General features: G+C 39.6%; 1 protein-coding gene across 1 annotated transcript in view; it reads left to right on the forward strand.

Moving 5' to 3' along the window:
- LOC309558730 (dynein axonemal heavy chain 11-like) overlaps positions 1-19928 on the forward strand; it is a gene marked incomplete at both ends in the record, with an annotated part of 1130439 nt that overhangs the window by 892664 nt on the left and 217847 nt on the right. The window contains 5 exons of the mRNA XM_082261779.1: positions 2833-2955; positions 4177-4370; positions 6963-7111; positions 9185-9312; positions 14051-14278. Coding sequence (XP_082117905.1) covers positions 2833-2955; positions 4177-4370; positions 6963-7111; positions 9185-9312; positions 14051-14278 — 822 coding nt within the window. The remainder of the gene's footprint in view (positions 1-2832; positions 2956-4176; positions 4371-6962; positions 7112-9184; positions 9313-14050; positions 14279-19928) is intronic.

Consider the following 19928-nt stretch of genomic DNA (forward strand, 5'->3'; position numbering starts at 1 on the left):
TTTCATATCTGTATCTTGCTAAAAAAAAGCCTAGAGAATCATAACAATAGCAACACAATTCCAGAGATCACCAGAAATGTGAAACATCTAGTTAGAAAATGAGGACTCCTACCATGCGACCGGAGCATATCCAGTTAATTCTGTATTATAGTCCTTACTGATTTAATGAACAATTGCTGTTTTCTATTAGATTGCAGCATATTTGTGTTGTTTTAATGGTTTATGTCTTTGCCAGTAATGCCTCTTTTTCTGTTTTACTGGATTCAATTTTAGCAAACGAACTCTCAGACATCTGTACAGAATGGTTTAAATTTACGCTATTTGGTTGTTTCAAATGAGATAGGAATAGCGTCTAATGCCTGTTTCAATATTTTCATTTAGTGAGACACAGATGTCAGACAAAGAACGGTTCACAGTTAGAACATGTTATTCTTTCGGATGAAGTCACACATTTAAAGTTATCTTTTCTATTAAATTTTATGTGGGAACAAAAAATGGACAGAAGCCATTCATACTTCATTCTTCATTTGGTCATACGTTGTTTTTTCACTGAGCAAGCAATGACTATAAGTTTATAGGATGATGGTTTTCTTAAATATCAAAGCTCAGAAGTGCATCCAAGATCATCCACAGGACTATGAATCATCTTGGTATTACATATTAAATTTACTAACACATGTAAGAAAAAAGCTTCCTCAGTCTGGTAAGACCAGGACTCTGCAAAATCCAGTTCTCTATAGATTTGATATGCCCTGCATACACAGGTTAACAGCGCATTAGACCTAATCGGACAGTAGTTGCTCTGTTTAGGATGTAAAGCCTTGGGCCTCATTCACACAATATTTTAGTGCCACACAGACAGGTAGCACTCACTACATGAAAGGAGATTTTTTGAAAAAGCTTATTTTGTAATGTCAAAAATAACTATAGTTTTATTACTATAAAAATTCTGGTGTTTTTAAAATGAAAGTGTATGCCATGACATTAGATCTCCTTTAGGTTTATAGTCCCTGAATATTTAAAAAAAACATAATGCAGAGCCAGCTGGAGAATGGGTAATTCTTGCATAACATGAATAAGACTGTTGAACATGAAATATTTTCCTTAAAAAAAAAACAGCCCAAAGCCCCGTACACACGCACCGATTGTTGGCCGTAAATTTTCGGCCAACGTCCGATCGGCCGATTGTCGGCTTGTTAGTATGATGCTTCCGACAACCGACTGCGACTTTTCGGCCGAACAAAATCTGGTGTGCATGCTATAAAATTTTTGTTGGCCGTCAGCAGAACGGCCGATTGTTCCTCAGTCAGTACAGATTTCGGCCGACAAAAATGTGATGATCAAGACTGGGCATGCTCAGAGAAGAAAAAACACACGAAAAGTAGACCAGAACATGACATCACTTCTGCAGTTGGTTGTTGTTGGCCGACAAAATTCGTGTGCAGTCTAGAGCACATTTCAACCAACACAACAACACTGGACAAAAGACGGCCGATCGGTCGGCCGACAATCGGTGCGTGTGTACGAGGCTTAAATGTCTTAACAATCTGGCACCTCTGTATGCTCCATATTCCTCTTGCTTAGTTCTCAAGTAATATGTTTTCCACCAACAACTGATACTAGTATGCTTGTATGACTGTATAACTGTGGTATAGCTATTGGTATTTTTTTTTTTTTTTAACAAAGAGCTATACACCATATTATTATTATTATTATTATTATTATTATTAACCTGTAGGCATTTCAAACACTCTGCCTAAGGACATGTGGCACCAGCTGCATGATATTTTATTTGCTAGCCAGAAAACCCCTTTCTGATCCTATTTTTATTAAATTTGTTAGTAGGTGCCTGATTTTCATGTCTAAAGTGTTTGTAAACCTAAACAATGAACTTATCTGATTTTCTCCCTTTTTGTCTGTTACATATGCAATTGAAAGCTTTTTGATATCTGTATAAGTGCACAAAAAAAACACCAGTCACTCCTTCCAGAAATGATGTGAGCTGATGACTTCCTGTACTTTCTGTCTGTGTTGCATTCGCAGCATATCTCTCTCTTTAAACTGCAGAACACCACCTACCTATCTTATATGGATGTTGTGGGGGATATTCTGTATCCTAGCCTATGTTCTCCCTTAGGGTGAAATTGGTGCTTCTCAATAGTTACAGTACAGTGAGAGAGCGTTGTCTACCTAGGGCAGGAAGTTATTAGCACCTGGTAAAATTAAGGAAAGAATCTGAAAAAAAAGAAAACGAATGTAGCCATCACATGTAAGGACTAGTAGGCTGCAATCTACTTTTGTTCTTGGTTATTGATACACTGGTGAAAGCTATCATTCTATCCATTAAAAACTCCTGGCCAATATGGAGTCTCTCGCTGGATAACTGAATGGTTGTTGGTAGTACTTAGCTTTAGGTTGAGGTTAAGTTGAAGAAGTCATGCACTAGTAACAAAATGCAATTAGATGCACACAGATGGGTTTGTTTGGCTAACAAAGGCACTTTGTGCGATCAGCGCTTTATAATCTGGACTTTTGCTTTTAAATGTTTAAAATGGTTAACAGCTTTGCTTTAGGAAGTGGTATGTAGTACTATATGAAGAATCCTGATTCAGTTATACATACTTTAATAATTTAGTAAGGCATTTTCTAAAGCAAAGACTTCTTCTGTCTTTATTTTTCATCATTGCTGGCAGATCTATGGTTCAGGAAATGTGAACTCTTTGCTTGCCCTCCAGCAGATAGAAAAGAGACACCCTTTTTTGATATGAACCTTGTGACAGGCTTTACGTTTTGCATTCCAATTATCTAACTACGTGTGTTATACCTTTTCAGCTTTTGATAATGAATAAAGAAATCTCGGCTCAAGAACTTGACTTTTTACTGCGCTTTAACATTGACCACATCTATAATAGTCCACTGGACTTTCTTTCAAATTCAGCATGGAGTGCCATTAAGGTATATTTAATGTGATGTAATGTATATTTATATTTAACGTAATGCAACATCTTTCCTTGCTGGTGGTTCATGAACTGAGTCTTCTACATTGTACAACCTATACTTGAAATGGAATAAGGTTTAGGGGTGTCTGAATTAAAATATATAACAGTCATCCTATTCAGTTGTTTTTCCTATTGAGTTACTGGGTTAATCCTATTTGGTAGGGTTGCATTGACAGCTGTGGCCCCATATCTTAGAGTAGAACTTCTTAAAAAAGCAACAGGTGTGATTTATTGATAATTGTGTTTTATTTGCCAATTGATGAGCAGTTTTAGCCAACCATTCTTATGATAGTCACACTTCTGCTAGTCAGTAAGTGTACCTTGCTATTTCCTAGTTTGGCATTGTTGCATTCTGGGTCAGCTTACTGGACAGAGGTAACAATGTTGATTAACTGTTAAATAAGGAGGCAGTGAGGCAACATTGGAAGCTGAAATACTCAACCAGTAAAAAGAATTACAATTTTAGGGACTTTGTATGTGTCACCTTTCTGAGTGTGCAGTATGAAGATGTACTGTATGTAAATTACAAGATTGGCTAAACAGTACTGCAAATTATGTGGCATGTTAAACAAACATGTTTTTTCAAGTGTTTTTTAAGCTGTTTAAACTCTAATGAAACCAAAATTTTTCAGAAAAAGGTTAGAAAATCTGTCAGCTTATTGCTGTTGGAGAGATTTTCTCTCTTCCTGACCCAGCAGTGACATCAGTGCAAAAAATGAGGGCCATGGGCACCCTGGTCCCCACTGGAGGATTTATCCACACCTCTTGTTCTTGTGACATCTTTAAAATGTCCCTTTACTTTCTGTCTCATTGAATGGTCAGCATATACATGAACAAGGAAAGGGACAGAGTTTCTTCAACTGTGGGGAAAAAATAGCAACTTGTGATCTCACTGGAAAGATGTCCTTTTGGCACAGGAAGTAGAAGGGAATCACCCCTACCACCACTGAGTTAAAAGGGCATATGTTATCCACTCTGTGCAAGAGCATAACATAAATGATACCAAATGAGCCAGTAGCACAACAGTAAAGCAAAAATAGTCGAGTATCCAAAAATGTCTGTATTATCTGTATAGAAAACAGATTTTGTATGAGAAACCAGACACTCTTGGATCATTTGTTGCAGCTGATTAAAATTTTGCTTATGTATGGGCATAATTTATATTTGTGTTGTACAGACAATGAGCTTCATGGATGAATTCAGAAGTCTAGACAGAGACATTGAAGGATCACCAAAGCGATGGAAAAGGGTGATTGAATCAGAATGCCCAGAGAGGGAACAACTGCCACAAGAATGGAAAAACAAGAGTTCCCTACAGAAAATGATATTATTGCGTGCACTGAGACCGGACCGAATGACATATGCCATCAGGTATATTAGAAACCAGTAGAGGACTGGGAACCTTTGAACTGCACACAACCAACTAGCCCTTTTCATGTGATTTCTGTGGACTTAATAGAGTGTATTCTGCACTGTGGTGTCATATTGATTGGTGAACATGGTGAAAGGTGGATGTTCCTAAAGGACATGGTTAAGGGGCTATGTTGTCAGGATTTTGTTTGCTTCAAGTGGGTTTTTCATTTCCATACAAGATAATAGCAATGCAAAACCCACTGGAACCAGATCAGATGCAGGTTCAATGAAGGTCAAATGCACATTTCAATTAATTCTGATTGACCTTGCAAGCGTCTTAAACGGATTTCTACAAAAAAAACTATTGGCTTGTTTAAAAATATTGTTTTCAGCCTCTTTCAGCCACTTCCTGTCTACATGCAAGCGCTCCAGCTTCCTTATAATATAAAAGGTGGTCTGTATTTGCACAGTGTGTGTCAGCATGGCTGCTTTCGGTCTCCAGCAAGGGTGCCTTTGACAGGGCGGAAAGGGAGGACCACAAATGGGAGATGTTTGTCCAAAACAGGAAGTGTCTGAACAAGGACCTTTATGCAGGATCATCAGGTATTATTTTAACTACTTGCAGACTGCATAATGCTGTTGTAGGGCGGCAAAGTGGCTGTCCTGTCCCGCATGACGTACCTAGTACGTAATCTGGCACTTCCGGGTAGGGGACAAACAAGCATGCTGCCTGTGCTGTGATTAGGCACAGCACAAGCTGATCAGCAGGTGCCGGCCAATGCATGACCACCAGTACCCGCTGATCGACAAAGAAGAAGACAGGACAGAGCTCTGCATAAGTAAACAAGGCAGAGCTCTGTCCTGTCAGTAGGGACGTGACGGTTTTTCCTTCCCTGCAAGGCACATCCCTTAGTAAAAGCACCTTACAGTAAACATCTACACTGTTTAGGTACACATTTAACCCTTTGATTACCCTAGATGTTTAGCCCCTTTCCAGCCAGTGTCATTAGCACAGTGACAGTGCTTTTTTTTAGCACTGATCACTAAATTGGTGTCACTGGTTCCCACAAAGTTTCAGTTAATGTTAAACTGCATTACTATTACAGTGCCACTATAAGTCGCTGATTGCTTCCATTACAAGTATGAAAAAAAAAAAAATTCCATTATACACTGTATTACCAAAAGTATTGGGAAACCTGCCTTTACACGCACATGAACTTTAATGACATCCCAGTCTTAGTCCGTAGGGTTCAATATTGAATTGGCCTACCCTTTGCAGCTTTAACTCTTCTGGGAAGGCTGTCAACAAGGTTTAGAAGTGTGTCTATGGGAATGTTTGACCATTCTTCCAGAAGCGCATTTGTGAGGTCAGATACTGATGTGTACAGGAAGGCCTGGCTTGCAGTTTCTGCTCTAATTCATTCCAAAGGTCTTCTATTGGGTTGAGGTCAGGACTCTGTGCAGGCTAGTCAAGTTCCTACACCCCAAACTCACTCATCCATGTCTTTATGGACCTTGCTTTATGCACTGGTCCAAATCATTTGGTGGAGGGGAAATATGGTGTGGGGTTGTTTTTCAGAGGTTGGGCATGGCCCCTTAGTTCCAGTGAAGGGAACTCTTAAGACGTCAGTATGCCAAGACATTTTGGACAATTTCATGCTCCCAACTTTGTGGCATGGTCCCTTTCTGTTCCATCATGACTGTGCACCAGTGCACACACAAGGTCCATAAGGACATGGATGAGTGAGTTTGCGGTGGAGGAACTTGACTGACATGCACAGAGTCCTGACCTCAACCCGATAGAACACCTTTGGGATGTATCTGAGTGGAGACTGTGAGCCAGGCCTTCTCGTCCACATCATTGTCTGAGCTCACAAATGCACTTCTGGAAGAATGGTCGAATATTCCCATAGACACACTTCTAAACCTTGTGAACAGCCTTCCCATAAGAGTTGAAGCTGTTATAGCTGCATGTAATAGCAGGCTTCCCAATACTTTTGGTAATATAGTGTATATACCATAGTGTGTAGATGCTATAACATTTGCGTAAACCAATCAATATACACTTATTTGGATTCTTTTTAACAAAGACATGAAACAGAATACATATTAATCTAAATTTATGAATAAATTAGATTTTTTTTTTGGCTATGTTTTATAGCAGAAAGTAAAAAATATTGTTTGTTTTTAAAAATGCTTGGTCTTTTTTTGTTGGTAGCGCAAAAAAATAAAAAATCCAGTGGTGATCAATACCATCAAAAGAAAGGTCTATTTGTGGGGGGGGGGGGGGGGGGAATTTGATACATTTTGTCTGTGTACAGTATTTCATGACCATGCAATTGTTAGTTAAAGTAACGTAGTACCAAAAGGAAAAAAATGGCCTGGTCATGAAGGTGGGTAAATCTTCTGGAGGGCAAGTGGTTAATAAAGGTTGCAGAATTAAAAAGATTGCAAAAAACTTCTGAAATGAGTTTAACATATTTAAGCTTGTATAAATGTTTAGTCATTGGGGTTACATCTACTTCAGGGTTTTACAAATGATCCAAACCTAGTGCTGCAAAGTCTGTTTTTCTTGTACTAATACTAATTTAAAGCACAAATACATTTTAGAAACTTTGTTGAAGAGAAACTTGGAGCCAAATATGTAGAGCGGCGTAAGACAGAGTTTGCCAAATCATTTCAGGAGAGTGGTCCAGCTTTTCCTATTGTTTTCATACTATCTCCTGGAGTTGATCCCTTGAAGGATGTAGAGACACTTGGTAAGATTTAACACAATGTCTTGTTACATTATGTTGTATGCATTTAGGTATATACGTTTCAAATGATAATGTCAAACAAGGCAGCTACATAATCAGTTTCTTCAATATTATATTTGATTTATTCTGCTCCATTATAACCATCCACCATACTTAAAGGTGCATGGCTAAGGGGTTTTGTACTAGGGGTGGGGGAGTGTAAGGGGGGAGCTGAGAGACTAGTTCCTCATCAGATCTGCTTCACTTTTGATTGACAGCGCATGGGAGTGGGCGAATCCATTGACATAGGCAGTAGGGAGCCATTAACATGACAACACATTTCACTGCTCTGAGTAATAGTGTAGCTCTGTATGCCAGCTCAGAGTTGGTTTTAATTTTGAACCTGAGAACAGGCGGTAAGTCTTTAGGAATTTGATGCTGCCCTAACAACACTTTCCCAAATTGGTGGTATTAAGATCTAACTGAGTTTGCTGTGTGTTGGTAATGTTACCGACACAGGCGCAAATACTTGCCTAAATTAGGCACAGGTAACTAGTTCTTAAGGGAACTACCACCAGAAATCCCATTGAATTGGCACTAACTGTGCCTGTGTGAGAATTTGAGACCTTGAGGCAATCCACTCAACATGCAGATTTACTGTACCCTTCAGTCCAGTTCACTCAAGCATCTCATTACATCCTTATAGGCAATATTGTGGTGCATTGCCTTATACGTGATATGTTAGGAAATATCAAAGCTGATCTGATAAAATTTCAAAGCCTGTGATAATGACCATTTTATTCTGGTATTTTTTTCCCCTTACATGCACGGTTCACAGAAAACAGTGTTGTGGCAGCTGAGGGACCTAGCACTCACATGGATTCATAAGTACTATTTTTTCATCTCAGTAAAGAATCTCATAGACATAACTGTATATCCTAGTTTCCAATCTCAAATTGAAATGTGTTTACAGGCCTTAATAGGCTTTACTTGAGTGGCTCACATTCTGCCTCTTAGCCTGGATGAACTAAGTGAATGCCTGCTTAAAGAGGAGCTTCAGACAGTTCTGCAAAAATGTAAAGTTAGCAGCTACAAAAACTGTAGTTCCTGACTTGTAATAAACAGACACTCACCTGTCCAAGGATCCAACACTGTCCTCACCCAGCCCGCTGACGATTGGCGTCAATCAGCCAGTGCAGACGCTGGAGAGATTCCGACTTTAATGTCAGGATACGTCCAGATGCCTGACTAGCAGCTGGCTCAGCCTCTTGACAAGCCACTGACAGTCATTTTTGTGAAAAATAATTGGTGCGCTACAATGTGATAGGAGTTCATATAAATATAAACATATAAACATAAACAAATGCAATGTGCATACACCACGTGATAACAATGATGAGTGAAGGTAGAAATTATGTTCGATCAACACACATTGGATCTTGGTAGCAGTAAAATTTTACTATCAGCGCACTTTTTTCTATTTTCACACTGACAGTCATTTGCTCTCTGCTCACTGAAGACCGAGGAACCAAGCTATCAGCGGTCTTTGATCACTCAGTTCTCAGTGTAGAGATGGCAGGGGACAGATGCAGCATCAAATTAAATTAGTATTTTTTTTTTTCAGTAATGATAATAATACATACAAAATTTAGTACACTACTACTATACATTTCCTAAAAATCACCCATTCCTACTCCCAGTGCTGCAGCAAGAAGCCAGTCATTTAGCATTTTTGTAGGTAATAACAAGCACTCTATATTTATTAAAATACAGACTGTTTTTTCCAACCTGTTGAAAGATGCCTGTATAATAGGGCTTAAGCCTTTCCTTTCCTGAGTGATCAAAGGAATGAATGTGTTGTCTGCGTATACACCACTTCTGTCCATCAGGCAAGTCACGTATGAAACAGGAGCAGAAGCTAAAGCTAGAAAGGGCTGGCAGATGTCTCCCTGCCCACTATTCTCAAGGAAACCATCTTTTGCCAACCTAGCTATTGTCATATGTGTAATCTGTCGTGCATTTCTTTATACATTTTTGATAAACCTTATCCCTCTCTTGTGTGTTTATGTCGCTGATATGATTGCTTGCATCGTATAGGTGACAGACTTGGATTTACCATTGACTCAGGAAAACTTCACAATATTTCCTTGGGTCAAGGGCAGGAAGTTATAGCAGAAATAGCGATGGAAAAGGCATCAAAAGAAGGCCACTGGGTTATACTTCAAGTAAGCCGATTCTGTTTGTTATAGAAGTGCTTCATTGCCAAGCTAGGAAACTGCACTTTTACAAGAAAGAACGTTTTCTACAAAAACGCTTTGTGGAATGAAATTGGGTACCTGTCCAAATATGTTTCTTTTTAATGATACATTCTAGTTATATTGTGCTGATTGAAAGTGGGATTTTTATTTATTTCAAGAAGATAGCATTGATCACAGCTCATACATTGGTGTTTCTTTCAAACTAAAATGTTTTTTTTTCACACTACGCTGACCAATTTTACTATCAATTTAAAACGTGTAACCATAATGAAAAATTGTGTAGCAGATGTAATTAGCATTCTGAAAAGAACATAAAGAGAAAACACATCTTCCTGAATATATTGCATATTTGCCTGAAAAAAAATAGGCAATATTTACCGGTTAGTGCGTATATGTTTAATACTATTATCTTGGACTTTTTATTTTGTTGCTGTTTTATTTTTTCCAGCTGTAGCACTGCACAGCTAGATCCTACTTTTTTTTTTTTGAATACAGGTGGGCTTATTCAATAAAGTCGGGAAAAACATGAAAGAGTGTATACTAACCTAAAGTAACTGATTAGATTTAATTTATTAACATAAAGTTAAAATAAGGAAAGATGGCATTAAAAAGAAAGAGGATTGTTGATTGGTTGCTACTAGTTGTTATAGCACCTAACACAGTGCCCGTGTCTTATGAAATAGGAACATAGCAACAAAATCATGTTTTGTGAAGGGAGTTAAGCCCCGTACACACGTACCGATCGTCGGCATACAAACGTTCGTCTTTTCTCCCCGGGATGTCAGTGTCTGTTGAAAAGTGCAAAGACTGCCCAAGAATTTTGTCCGCCGACTACAGCCGACTGCAGAAGTGATGTCATGTAATGGTTAACTTTCCCTGTGTTTTTTCTTTTCTGAGCATGCCCAGTCTTGCAAATCTGCGGTCTGTCGGCAGAATTCTGTACTGACTGGCGAACAATCGTCCGTTCTGGTGTCGGCATACAAAAATTTAAATGCTTGCAAGAAAGACTCTTGTCCGCAGAATGTGCACAGACAGCTGTCGGAGGCACCATACTAACAAGCGTACAATCGGCAGATCTTTCGTCCGCCGATGTTTGTATGCCGACGATCGGTACGTGTGTACGGGCCTTTATATAGTTACATAGTTACATAGTAGGTGAGGTTGAATAAAGACAATAGTCCATCCAGTTCAACCTGTGTAGGTGTGTGTGGACATATTAATTTCTCATACCCATGAATGTTTCGATCCTTGAGATGTACGACATAAGAGTCTTTTAAAAATAGCCATACTCCCCGCAGTTACTACCATTTGTGGCAGGGAATTCCACAATCTTGTAGCCCTTACAGTAAAGAAGCCCCTGCGTAGCCTGTGGTTAAATCTCTTCTCCTCTAAACGCATTGTAGGACCGTGTGTCCTCATGCATTCCTTGCGACTGAATCGTTTTTTTTCTATGCTCTGATCACCGTTGACGTATTTGTAAATCGCTTCTAATCCACTTTGCACTTGCCTATGAAAACAGAGGGCACTGCACAGCGTAGGAACCCAAATTTCAGTACCTACAGTATCTCACAAAAGTGAGTACACCCCTCACATTTTTGTAAATATTTTATTATATCTTTTCATGTGACAACACTGAAGAATTGACACGTTGCTACAATGTAAAGTAGTGAGTGTAAAGCTTGAAAAACAGTGTAAATCTGCTGTCCCCTCAAAATAACTCAACACACAGCCATTATTGTTTGAACCGCTGGCAACAAAAGTGAGTACACCCCTAGGTGAAAATGCCCAAACTGGGCCCAATTAGCCATTTTCCCTCCCCGGTGTCATGTGACTCGTTAGTGTTACAAGTTCTCAGGTGTGAATGGGAAGCAGGTGTGTTAAATTTGGTTTTATTACTCTCACTCTCTCATACTGGTCACTGGAAGTTCAACATGGCACCTCATGGCAAAGAACTCTCTGAGGATCTGAAAAATAGAATTGTTTTTTCTTCTAGGCTATAAGAAGATTGCCAATACCCTGAAACTGATCTGCAGCATGGTGGCCAAGACCATACAGTGGTTTACCAGGACAGGTTCCACTCAGAACAGGCCTCGCCATGTTCGACCAAAGAAGTTGAGTGCACGTGCTCAGCGTCAGTGTAAATGTCCGAATTGGGCCCAAAGTGTCATTATTTTGTGTGGCCACCATTATTTTCCAGCACTGCCTTAACCCTCTTGGGCATGGAGTTTACCAGAGCTTCACAGGTTGCCACTGGAGTCTTCTTCCACTCCTCCATGATGACATCACAGAGCTGGTGGATGTTAGAGACCTTGCGCTCCTCCACCTTCCATTTGAGGATGCCCCACAGATGCTCAATAGGGTTTAGGTCTGGAGACATGCTTGGCCAGTCCATCACCTTTACCCTCAGCTTCTTTAGCAAGGCAGTGATAGTCTTGGAGGTGTGTTTGGGGTCGTTATCATGTTGGAATTCTGCTCTGTCTCCCAGTCTCCGAAGGGAGGGGATCATGCTCTGCTTCAGTATGTCACAGTATATGTTGGTATTCATGGTTCCCCCAATGAACTGTAGCTCCCCAGTGCCGGCAGCACTCATGCAGCCCCAGACTATGACACTCCCACCACCATGCTTGCTTGTAGGCAAGACACACTTGTCTTTGTACTCCTCAGCTGGTTGTCACCACACACGCTTGACACCATCTCAACCAAATACGTTTATCTTGGTCTCATCAAAGACCACAAGACATGATTCCAGTAATCCATATCCTTAGTCTGCTTGTCTTCAGCAAACTGTTTGCGGGATTTCTTGTGCATCATCTTTAGAAGAGGCTTCCTTCTGGGACAACAGCCATGATGACCAATTAGATGTAATGTGCGGCGTTTGGTCTGAGCACTGTCAGGCTGACCCCCCACCCCTTAAACCTCTGCAGCAATGCTGGCAGCACTCATACGTTTATTTCCCAAAGACAACCTCTGGATATGACGCTGAAAACGTGCACTCAAGTTCTTTGGTCGACCATTGGTGAGGCCTGTTCTGAGTGGAACCTGTCCTGTTAAATCGCTGTATGGTCTTGGCAGTATGGTCTTGTTGCAGCTCAGTTTCAGGGTCTTGGCAATCTTCTTATAGCCTAGGCCATCTTCATGTAGGGCAACAATTCTTTTTTTCAGATCCTCAGAAAGTCCTTTGCCATGATGTGCCATGTTGAACTTCCAGTGACCAGTGTGAGAGAGTGAGAGCGATAACATCAAATTTAACACACCTGCTCCCCATTCACACCTGAGACCTTGTAACACTAATGAGTCACATGACACCAGGGAGGGAAAATGGTTAATTGTGCCCAATTTGAACATTTTCATTTAGGGTTCTACTTATTTTTTTGCCAGCGGTTTAGACATTAATGGCTGTGTGTTGAGTTATTTTGAGGGCACAGCAAATTTACACTGTTATACAAGCTGTGCACTCACTACTTTACATTGTAGCAAAGTGTAATTTCTTCAGTGTTGTCACATGAAAAGATATAATAAAATATTTACAAAAATGTGAGGGGTGTACTCACTTTTGTGAGATACTGTATATGGGGAATTACCAAAGTTATTTTCATTCTTAATTAAGATAGGTACAGTATTCTTTAATTTCACATTTATTCAAATCTACGCCCTGATGCAAGATATACCTAGGGGTCATCTCAGCATCGATTTTTGTAGATCCTTGTCATTTGTATTTCAAAATGTAGGTGTAAGTTTTGTATTTTTGGGTTTTTAAACATTTGCATTTTAAATCCAAGCAATAAAATCCACCAGCTTTATGCATGTTAAAGTGGTTGTAAAGGTAAACATTTTTTTTTCTACCTTAAAGCATACTCTGCATTAAGGTAATATACCTTTTAATAGTAGCACATCCCCAGCCCCTCCCTCCCCTTAATACATAGCTTGATTTTGTTCTAGCTCTATGCAGCAGCTCTTCTCCCCTCTCTTCTGTCTCACAGGCGTGGCTGAGAACAATGGAAGCCATTGGCTCCTGCTGCTGCCGTTAGCCAATAAATGGTATTCCTTCAACTCCAAACTTGCTCCATTTGTTGATTGCCAAAATGGTAAAACTCTGTGACATTTTTTAATACTGGGCTAACAGTAACAAAGTAGGAAAAAAATAATGTTAAAGTGAGGATGTGTACCATGGGTACATAGTTGGTATTGAATTGAATGACTATAAATAAAAATTATGATCAACCAAATGTTTGCTTCTAGTGAGGTTGCAAAGACAGTTATAAGACCTTGTATTGTATTTTTTCATGGTTCCTTACATGCCACATGCTGCAGTGTATGTTCTGAAATATGCAGAAAGGGTACATGCAGTAGTAGCAAGAAAGTCACAGTGTGGAATGAGACCAACAATGGGGCTGAGTAGGGTGGTATTGAAAGTGAAGCTTATGGGCATAGTTATAGGAAAGCTGCAGGATATGACCCACTTAATAGGCCTTTAGCCCAACAGAAATCCTTGCTATGTACAGGATTTGGCCCATTAATCTATAGTCAAGGATAGATGCACTGTCTGAAATATTGGGCGCTACACCCTAAAATATGGAATATTTTATTTAAGTATTTTTTTCCCCTTAACTCATACTGAACCGAACCTTAGACATAGGAAACTGTATAAACTTCATAGGATCTAATGATATTGTATGCTGTGATTTAACGCAGTCTGTTTTCACAGAATATTCACCTGGTAGCTAAATGGTTAAGCGTGTTAGAAAAATTACTGGAAAAGTACAGTAATGAAAGCCACCCTGATTACCGTGTCTTTATGAGTGCGGAGCCGGCCACAACACTGAAAGAGCACATCATCCCACAAGGTATCTTGGAAAATGCAATCAAAATTACCAACGAACCCCCAACTGGCATGCTGGCTAATTTGCATGCTGCACTAGACAATTTTGATCAGGTGAGTGACATTGTACTGTATATTGGGAGTGAAAACACTTTGGGGTTGATTTACTAAAACTGGCGGGGACAAAATCTGGTGCAGCTCTGCATTGTAACCAGATTCCAGGTTATTTTTTTTTTTTAACGCTTATACAAGGTGAAGTTATAAGCTGATTGGCTACCATGGACAGCTGTTTCAGTTTTTGCACTCTCCAGTTTTAGTAGGACCCCTTTCATACGGGCTTTCCAGTCAGGTCTGCTGTCAGTTTTTTAGGCGGACCTGATCAGATGCTCCATGCACCCCTATGGAGCAGCGGATGTCAGCAGTGACATGTCCGCTAACACTATCTGATCCGATCCTGTCTGTGAAATCCAGATGGATGAAAACCCTATTTTCCATCCGCTTTGAGGATCGGGTCGGATAGGATCGGATTAAAACGGACAGGCATAGAAGAGAGCGGGAATCTGACAAGTCCGTCTCAGCGCAGCGATCCGTCTGTTCAGCGAGTATCGGCGGATCGATCTCCGGTGACCAAAATGGAGTCCCCCGGGTGGAAAGCCCGTGTGAAAGGACCCTAAATCAATCCCCTCTGATTGTTTCCTTCTTAGAGTCTTGTTCTATTTAATGAAATCATATTCAAATTATTGAAAATGATTGAAGCTTGGAAACATTACCACTATGTTGTAAGATGTTTTGTAGTGGAATTTGACCAGTTAAAATGTCTCTGTTGCCATGAGCGGCATGACAGATAAGTATTATTACAGTTCCTTTACAGCAGGGATGCTCAAACTACGGCCCTCCAGCTGTTGCGAAACTACACATCCCATGAGACATTGTAAAACTCCAACATTCACAGACATGACTAGGCATGATGGAAATTGTAGTTCCTGAACAACTGGAGGGTCATAGTTTGAAGACCCCTGCTTTACAGGGTACTTTATTTATTTATTTTTGCGAGGGAGAGTTTAAGCTGCAGAGCCAATTTCACATTTTTGCAAGGGGTTTATTCATTTGACATTTCATATTACGTATAATACAGTAGTGAGACATACACTATATTACCAAAAGTTTTGGGACGCCTGCTTTTACAAGCACATGAACTTTATTGGCATCCCAATCTTAGTCCGTAGGGTTCAATATTGAGTTGGTCCACCCTTTGCAGCTATAACAGCTTCAACTCTTCTGGGAAGGTTGTTCACAAGGATTAGAAGTGTGCCTATGGAATGTTTGACCATTCTTCCAGATGCGCATTTGTGAGGTCAGGCACTGATGTTGGATGAGAAGGCATGGCTCGCAGTCTATGCACCAATTCATCCCAAAGGTGTTCTATTGGGTTGAGGTCAGGACTTTGCGCAGGCCAGTCAATTTCCTCCACCCTAAACTCGCTCCTCTATGTCTTTATGGGCCTTGCATTGTGCACTGGTATGCAGTCAGTTTGGAAGGGGCCATCCTAAACTGTTCCCACAAAGTTGGAAGTATGAAATCGTCCACAATGTCTTGGCATGCTGATGCCTTAAGAGTTCCCTTCACTGGAAGTAAGGGGCCAAACCTAACCCCTGAAAAACAACCCCACACCAAAACCCCCTCTCCACCAAATGATTTGGACCAGTGCATAAAGCAAGGTCCATAAAGACATGGAGGAGCGAGTTTGGGGTGGAAAAAATTGACTGACCTGCACAGAGTCCTGACCTCATCCCGATAGAACACCTTTGAGATGAATTAGAATGGAGACTGTGAGCCAGGCCTTCTCGTCCACATCAGTGCCTGGCCTCACAAATGCGCTTCTGGAAGAATGGTCAAACATTGCCATAGCCACACTCCTAAACCTTGGGGACAGCCTTCCCAAAAGAGTTGAAGCTGTTATAGCTGCAAAGGGTGGGCCAACTCAATATTGAACCCTACGGACTAAGACTAGGATGCCATTAAAATTCATGTGCGTGTAAAGGCAGGTGTCCCAATACTTTTCTATGCTATATATTGCAATAATTTTATATTACATCGGGTAAAATAATTTACATCGGGTAAAATAATTTTTCTAGGTAAAAATATTTCTAACGGTTTTATTGACATGAAATGTTAACCACATGTCGGTAACAACCCATGCAATCCATACATATAAAGAAACCAAAACAAATAAGTTCAGAAAATGAGTTATGTGTAATAAAATTGAATGACACAGGGAAAAAGTATTGAACACACAAAGAAGGTGCAAAGAGGCATGGAAAGCCAAGACGCCAGCTGAAATCTATCAGTAATTAGAAAGCAAATGAATAGCTACTGGTTCAGTCTCAACAGATGACCTATAAAAAGATGTCTCATTACCAAGGTGTCACACAAGAATCATCTCATTAAGGGTAAAAGAGAAGTGCTCTCTCAGGACCTTTGCAACCTTATTGTAGCAAAACATAGTGATGGCATTGGGTACAGAAGGATTTCTAAACTTCTGAATGTTCCAGTGAGGACTGTCTGGGCCATAATCCGGAAGTAGAAAGAACATCATTCCACCATAAACCGGCCACGAGCAGGTGCTTCTCGCAAAATTTCTGACAGAGGAGTGAAAAGAGTTATCAGAAGAGTTGTCCAAGAGCCAAGGGCCACTTGTGGAGAGCTTCAGAAAGACCTGGAATTAGCAGGTACAATTGCTTCAAAGAAAACAATAAGTATTGCACGCAACCGCCATGGCCTGTATGCACGCTCACCACGCAAGACTCCATTGCTGAAGTAAAAGCATTTTGAAACTCGTGTAAAGTTTGCTGAACAACATTTAGACAAGCCTGTGAAATACTGGGAGAATATAATCTGGTCAGATGAGACCAAAATGTAACTCTTTGGATGCCATCAAACACACCATGTTTGAAGGTCAAATGGCACTGCACATTACCCCAAAACACCATACTAACAGTGAAGATTGGTGGTGGGAACATCATGGTGCGGGGCTGTTTTTCAGCATACAGTACTGGCAACCTTCATATCATTGAAGGAAGGATAAATGGAAAAATGTACCAGGACAGTCTTGATAACTGCTGCCATCTACCAGGATGATAAAGATAAAACAAGGGTGGATATTTCAGCAAGACAATTATCCCAAACACAAAGCCAAGAAAACTTTCAGTTGGTTTCAAAGAATGAAAATAAAGCTGCTAAAATGGCCCAGCCAATCTCCTGACTTGAATCCAATAGTAAATCTATGGAAAGAACTAAAGATCACAGTTTATAGAAGAGGCCCACAAAACTTTCAAGATTTGAAGACTGTTTGTGTGGAAGAATGGGCCTAAATGCAGGAGGCGTCTTGAAACTGTCATTACCAACAAAGGATTTTGTACGATGCGTGTGTGTGTGTATATATGTGTGTGTGTGTGTGTGTGTGTCTGTATATATGTGTGATGTATGATTGTAAACGATCACCTTGTAAAACAACCCATTCAGTTTAAAATAGAAATCAAAGGTAAAACTCTTGTGTATGGATATAAAAAAACATTTTAAATACCTTTTTCCCTTATTTTTTAAGTGATCACAGATCCTCTGTTCTCAGCTGCATAAGAGCCGGGGGGAGGAGAAGCAGCAGCACACTGAGCTTCCTTGTGAATGTCTGTGCAGCGGGGTGGGGGTGTCAGGACAAGTCTGATCATTAGAGGAGAGCAGGCTGAGTTCCCAGCATAGCAATAGAACTGACCACAGTGTGTTCGCCTGCTTAGTGTGGTCAGTTTTTTTATTAGGAAAGCAGAGGGACTGGCAGGAAAACCAAGGATTTCACACAAAGGAAGCAATACAAAGAGAACAGGGGGCTTTCCCATACAAATACATGGTTCATCAGCAGTCACATATCAGGAATATGAAGTGTTGGGGTAACAAAAAAGATTTCAGTTAGTGTTTTCAAATACTTTTTCCCTGTGTCATTCCATTTCATTACACATAACTGAATTTATGAACTTATTGGTTTCGGTTTCTTTGTATGTATGGATTGCATTGGTTGTTACCAACATGTGGTGAAAATTTGCACCCAAGGGTTCTTTCCACTACTAAAAGTCAGAAAAGAGGCAAAACCCTCATCTGTGCTGTGTTAGACTAAAGGCAGGTAGGTGTAAGATAATAATACCCATTCACGAAAATGTGATCATTGTTGTGGAAATACTTGGAGAGAACAGATCTATCCTAATGGGTGCAATTTTTTCTGACCCAAGAGTATAAGCCAGTGTGCATACACACAAGTGCTAGAATTGGACTTGCATCTAACGCCCATGATGCTCATACAATCTTCCTTCACAGGAGCTCTTATAAGTGAATAAGGACTGTGGTGGACAATTATACAAATGCTGCAGTTTGATTTTTTTTTTTAGTATGATGTTAAGCTGATGTATGATGTACCCATGTGTACTGAGCCATAGAGCCCAATGTGCTTTGCTTTCCTACCAAGCGCTCCCTTTTATGCTCATTGGTTCAGTTAGTTGGCCTGAAATTCAGACATCATACGTTTGTATATATAGAAATAAAATATATATTAACTTTTTATTAAAATTATATCTCCAACGGCAGGCAAATACTGTATAAAAGTTAGAGAAATTTTTGTATTATTACTATTATTTATTTTGGTGTTTTTAAGTTTGCCTCAAGAACTTGAACTATTGGTGGTCTTTTTTTTATCATTAAAGGACTATGGTGTCAAATCTGGTGTGAAGTTATTTAGCTTTTTTTCTCAGTACAGAAAGTAATGTATTGCTGAATTTTTACCCAACTGGAATGTTACATAAACCTATATTTCTGAAAAAAAAAAATAATACATTTACACTGTCAATAAACTCAGTTTAATATCTTCATTATTTGCTGAGACTGAGCTGCTAATGTATTTAGATAATGTGATTATCTGTTTTAAAAAACAGTGGAATCCAAAAAAAATGAAACCTCCATTTTTGTGTACAGTGAATGTAGGTTTTTCTCACATTACATCTTAGAACAGTTTATTAAAAACCTTGGCTGTAGCGTGATATTTTTGCCTGTCCTAAAGAGGATAAGAGGACATTATAGTTGTCACAAATTCTAGGAGGAGCGTCAAGTTGATTTAGATCTGTCTTACAGTCTATTTACAGTACATACTATACATGATATAAAGTTACACGTTTTCCTATTATAGAAAATGTTATTAGTTACTGCACTTTAATGCTGTTTAAAATGATGAACACATACACTTTTGCAATTCTGTTAAGGTTGTCAGATTTGTTTTTCTTGCGTTTCATGGCATTCCGTACTGAGCTTGATAAGTTTTGTTTCATCCAGCAAAGCATTACTGGACACTTCACAGATATGCACCACCTTGGAATGTTAGATAGTATACAGGTTTAAAAAGCAGCTTCTTAGAAATATAGTTCAATTAACAAACTACAGGTGCATAAATCCTAAGTGAATAGTGTCTTGCAAATTATTTTTACTTTTCTTTAACTAGCAAACCAAAATGTAAAACAGAAAAAAAAATGCCTTTTGTGATCCAGATCTATTCAGTCTTGAATAACCCAATATATTATATTTGGAAAATTGCAGCAATAGTAAAACTTTCTCATCTTTGTCCACTATTGCTACTGTTTAGGTTTTAATTAGCAAACTACGGACTGCCTACTCATACCTAATACATGTGTATTTTATTCCATAATTAGGGCACTTGACAGTATTATTGGTC

This window comes from Pelophylax lessonae (assembly GCF_965119305.1).
Source record: "Pelophylax lessonae genome assembly, chromosome: 6".
Lineage (NCBI taxonomy): Eukaryota > Metazoa > Chordata > Amphibia > Anura > Ranidae > Pelophylax > Pelophylax lessonae.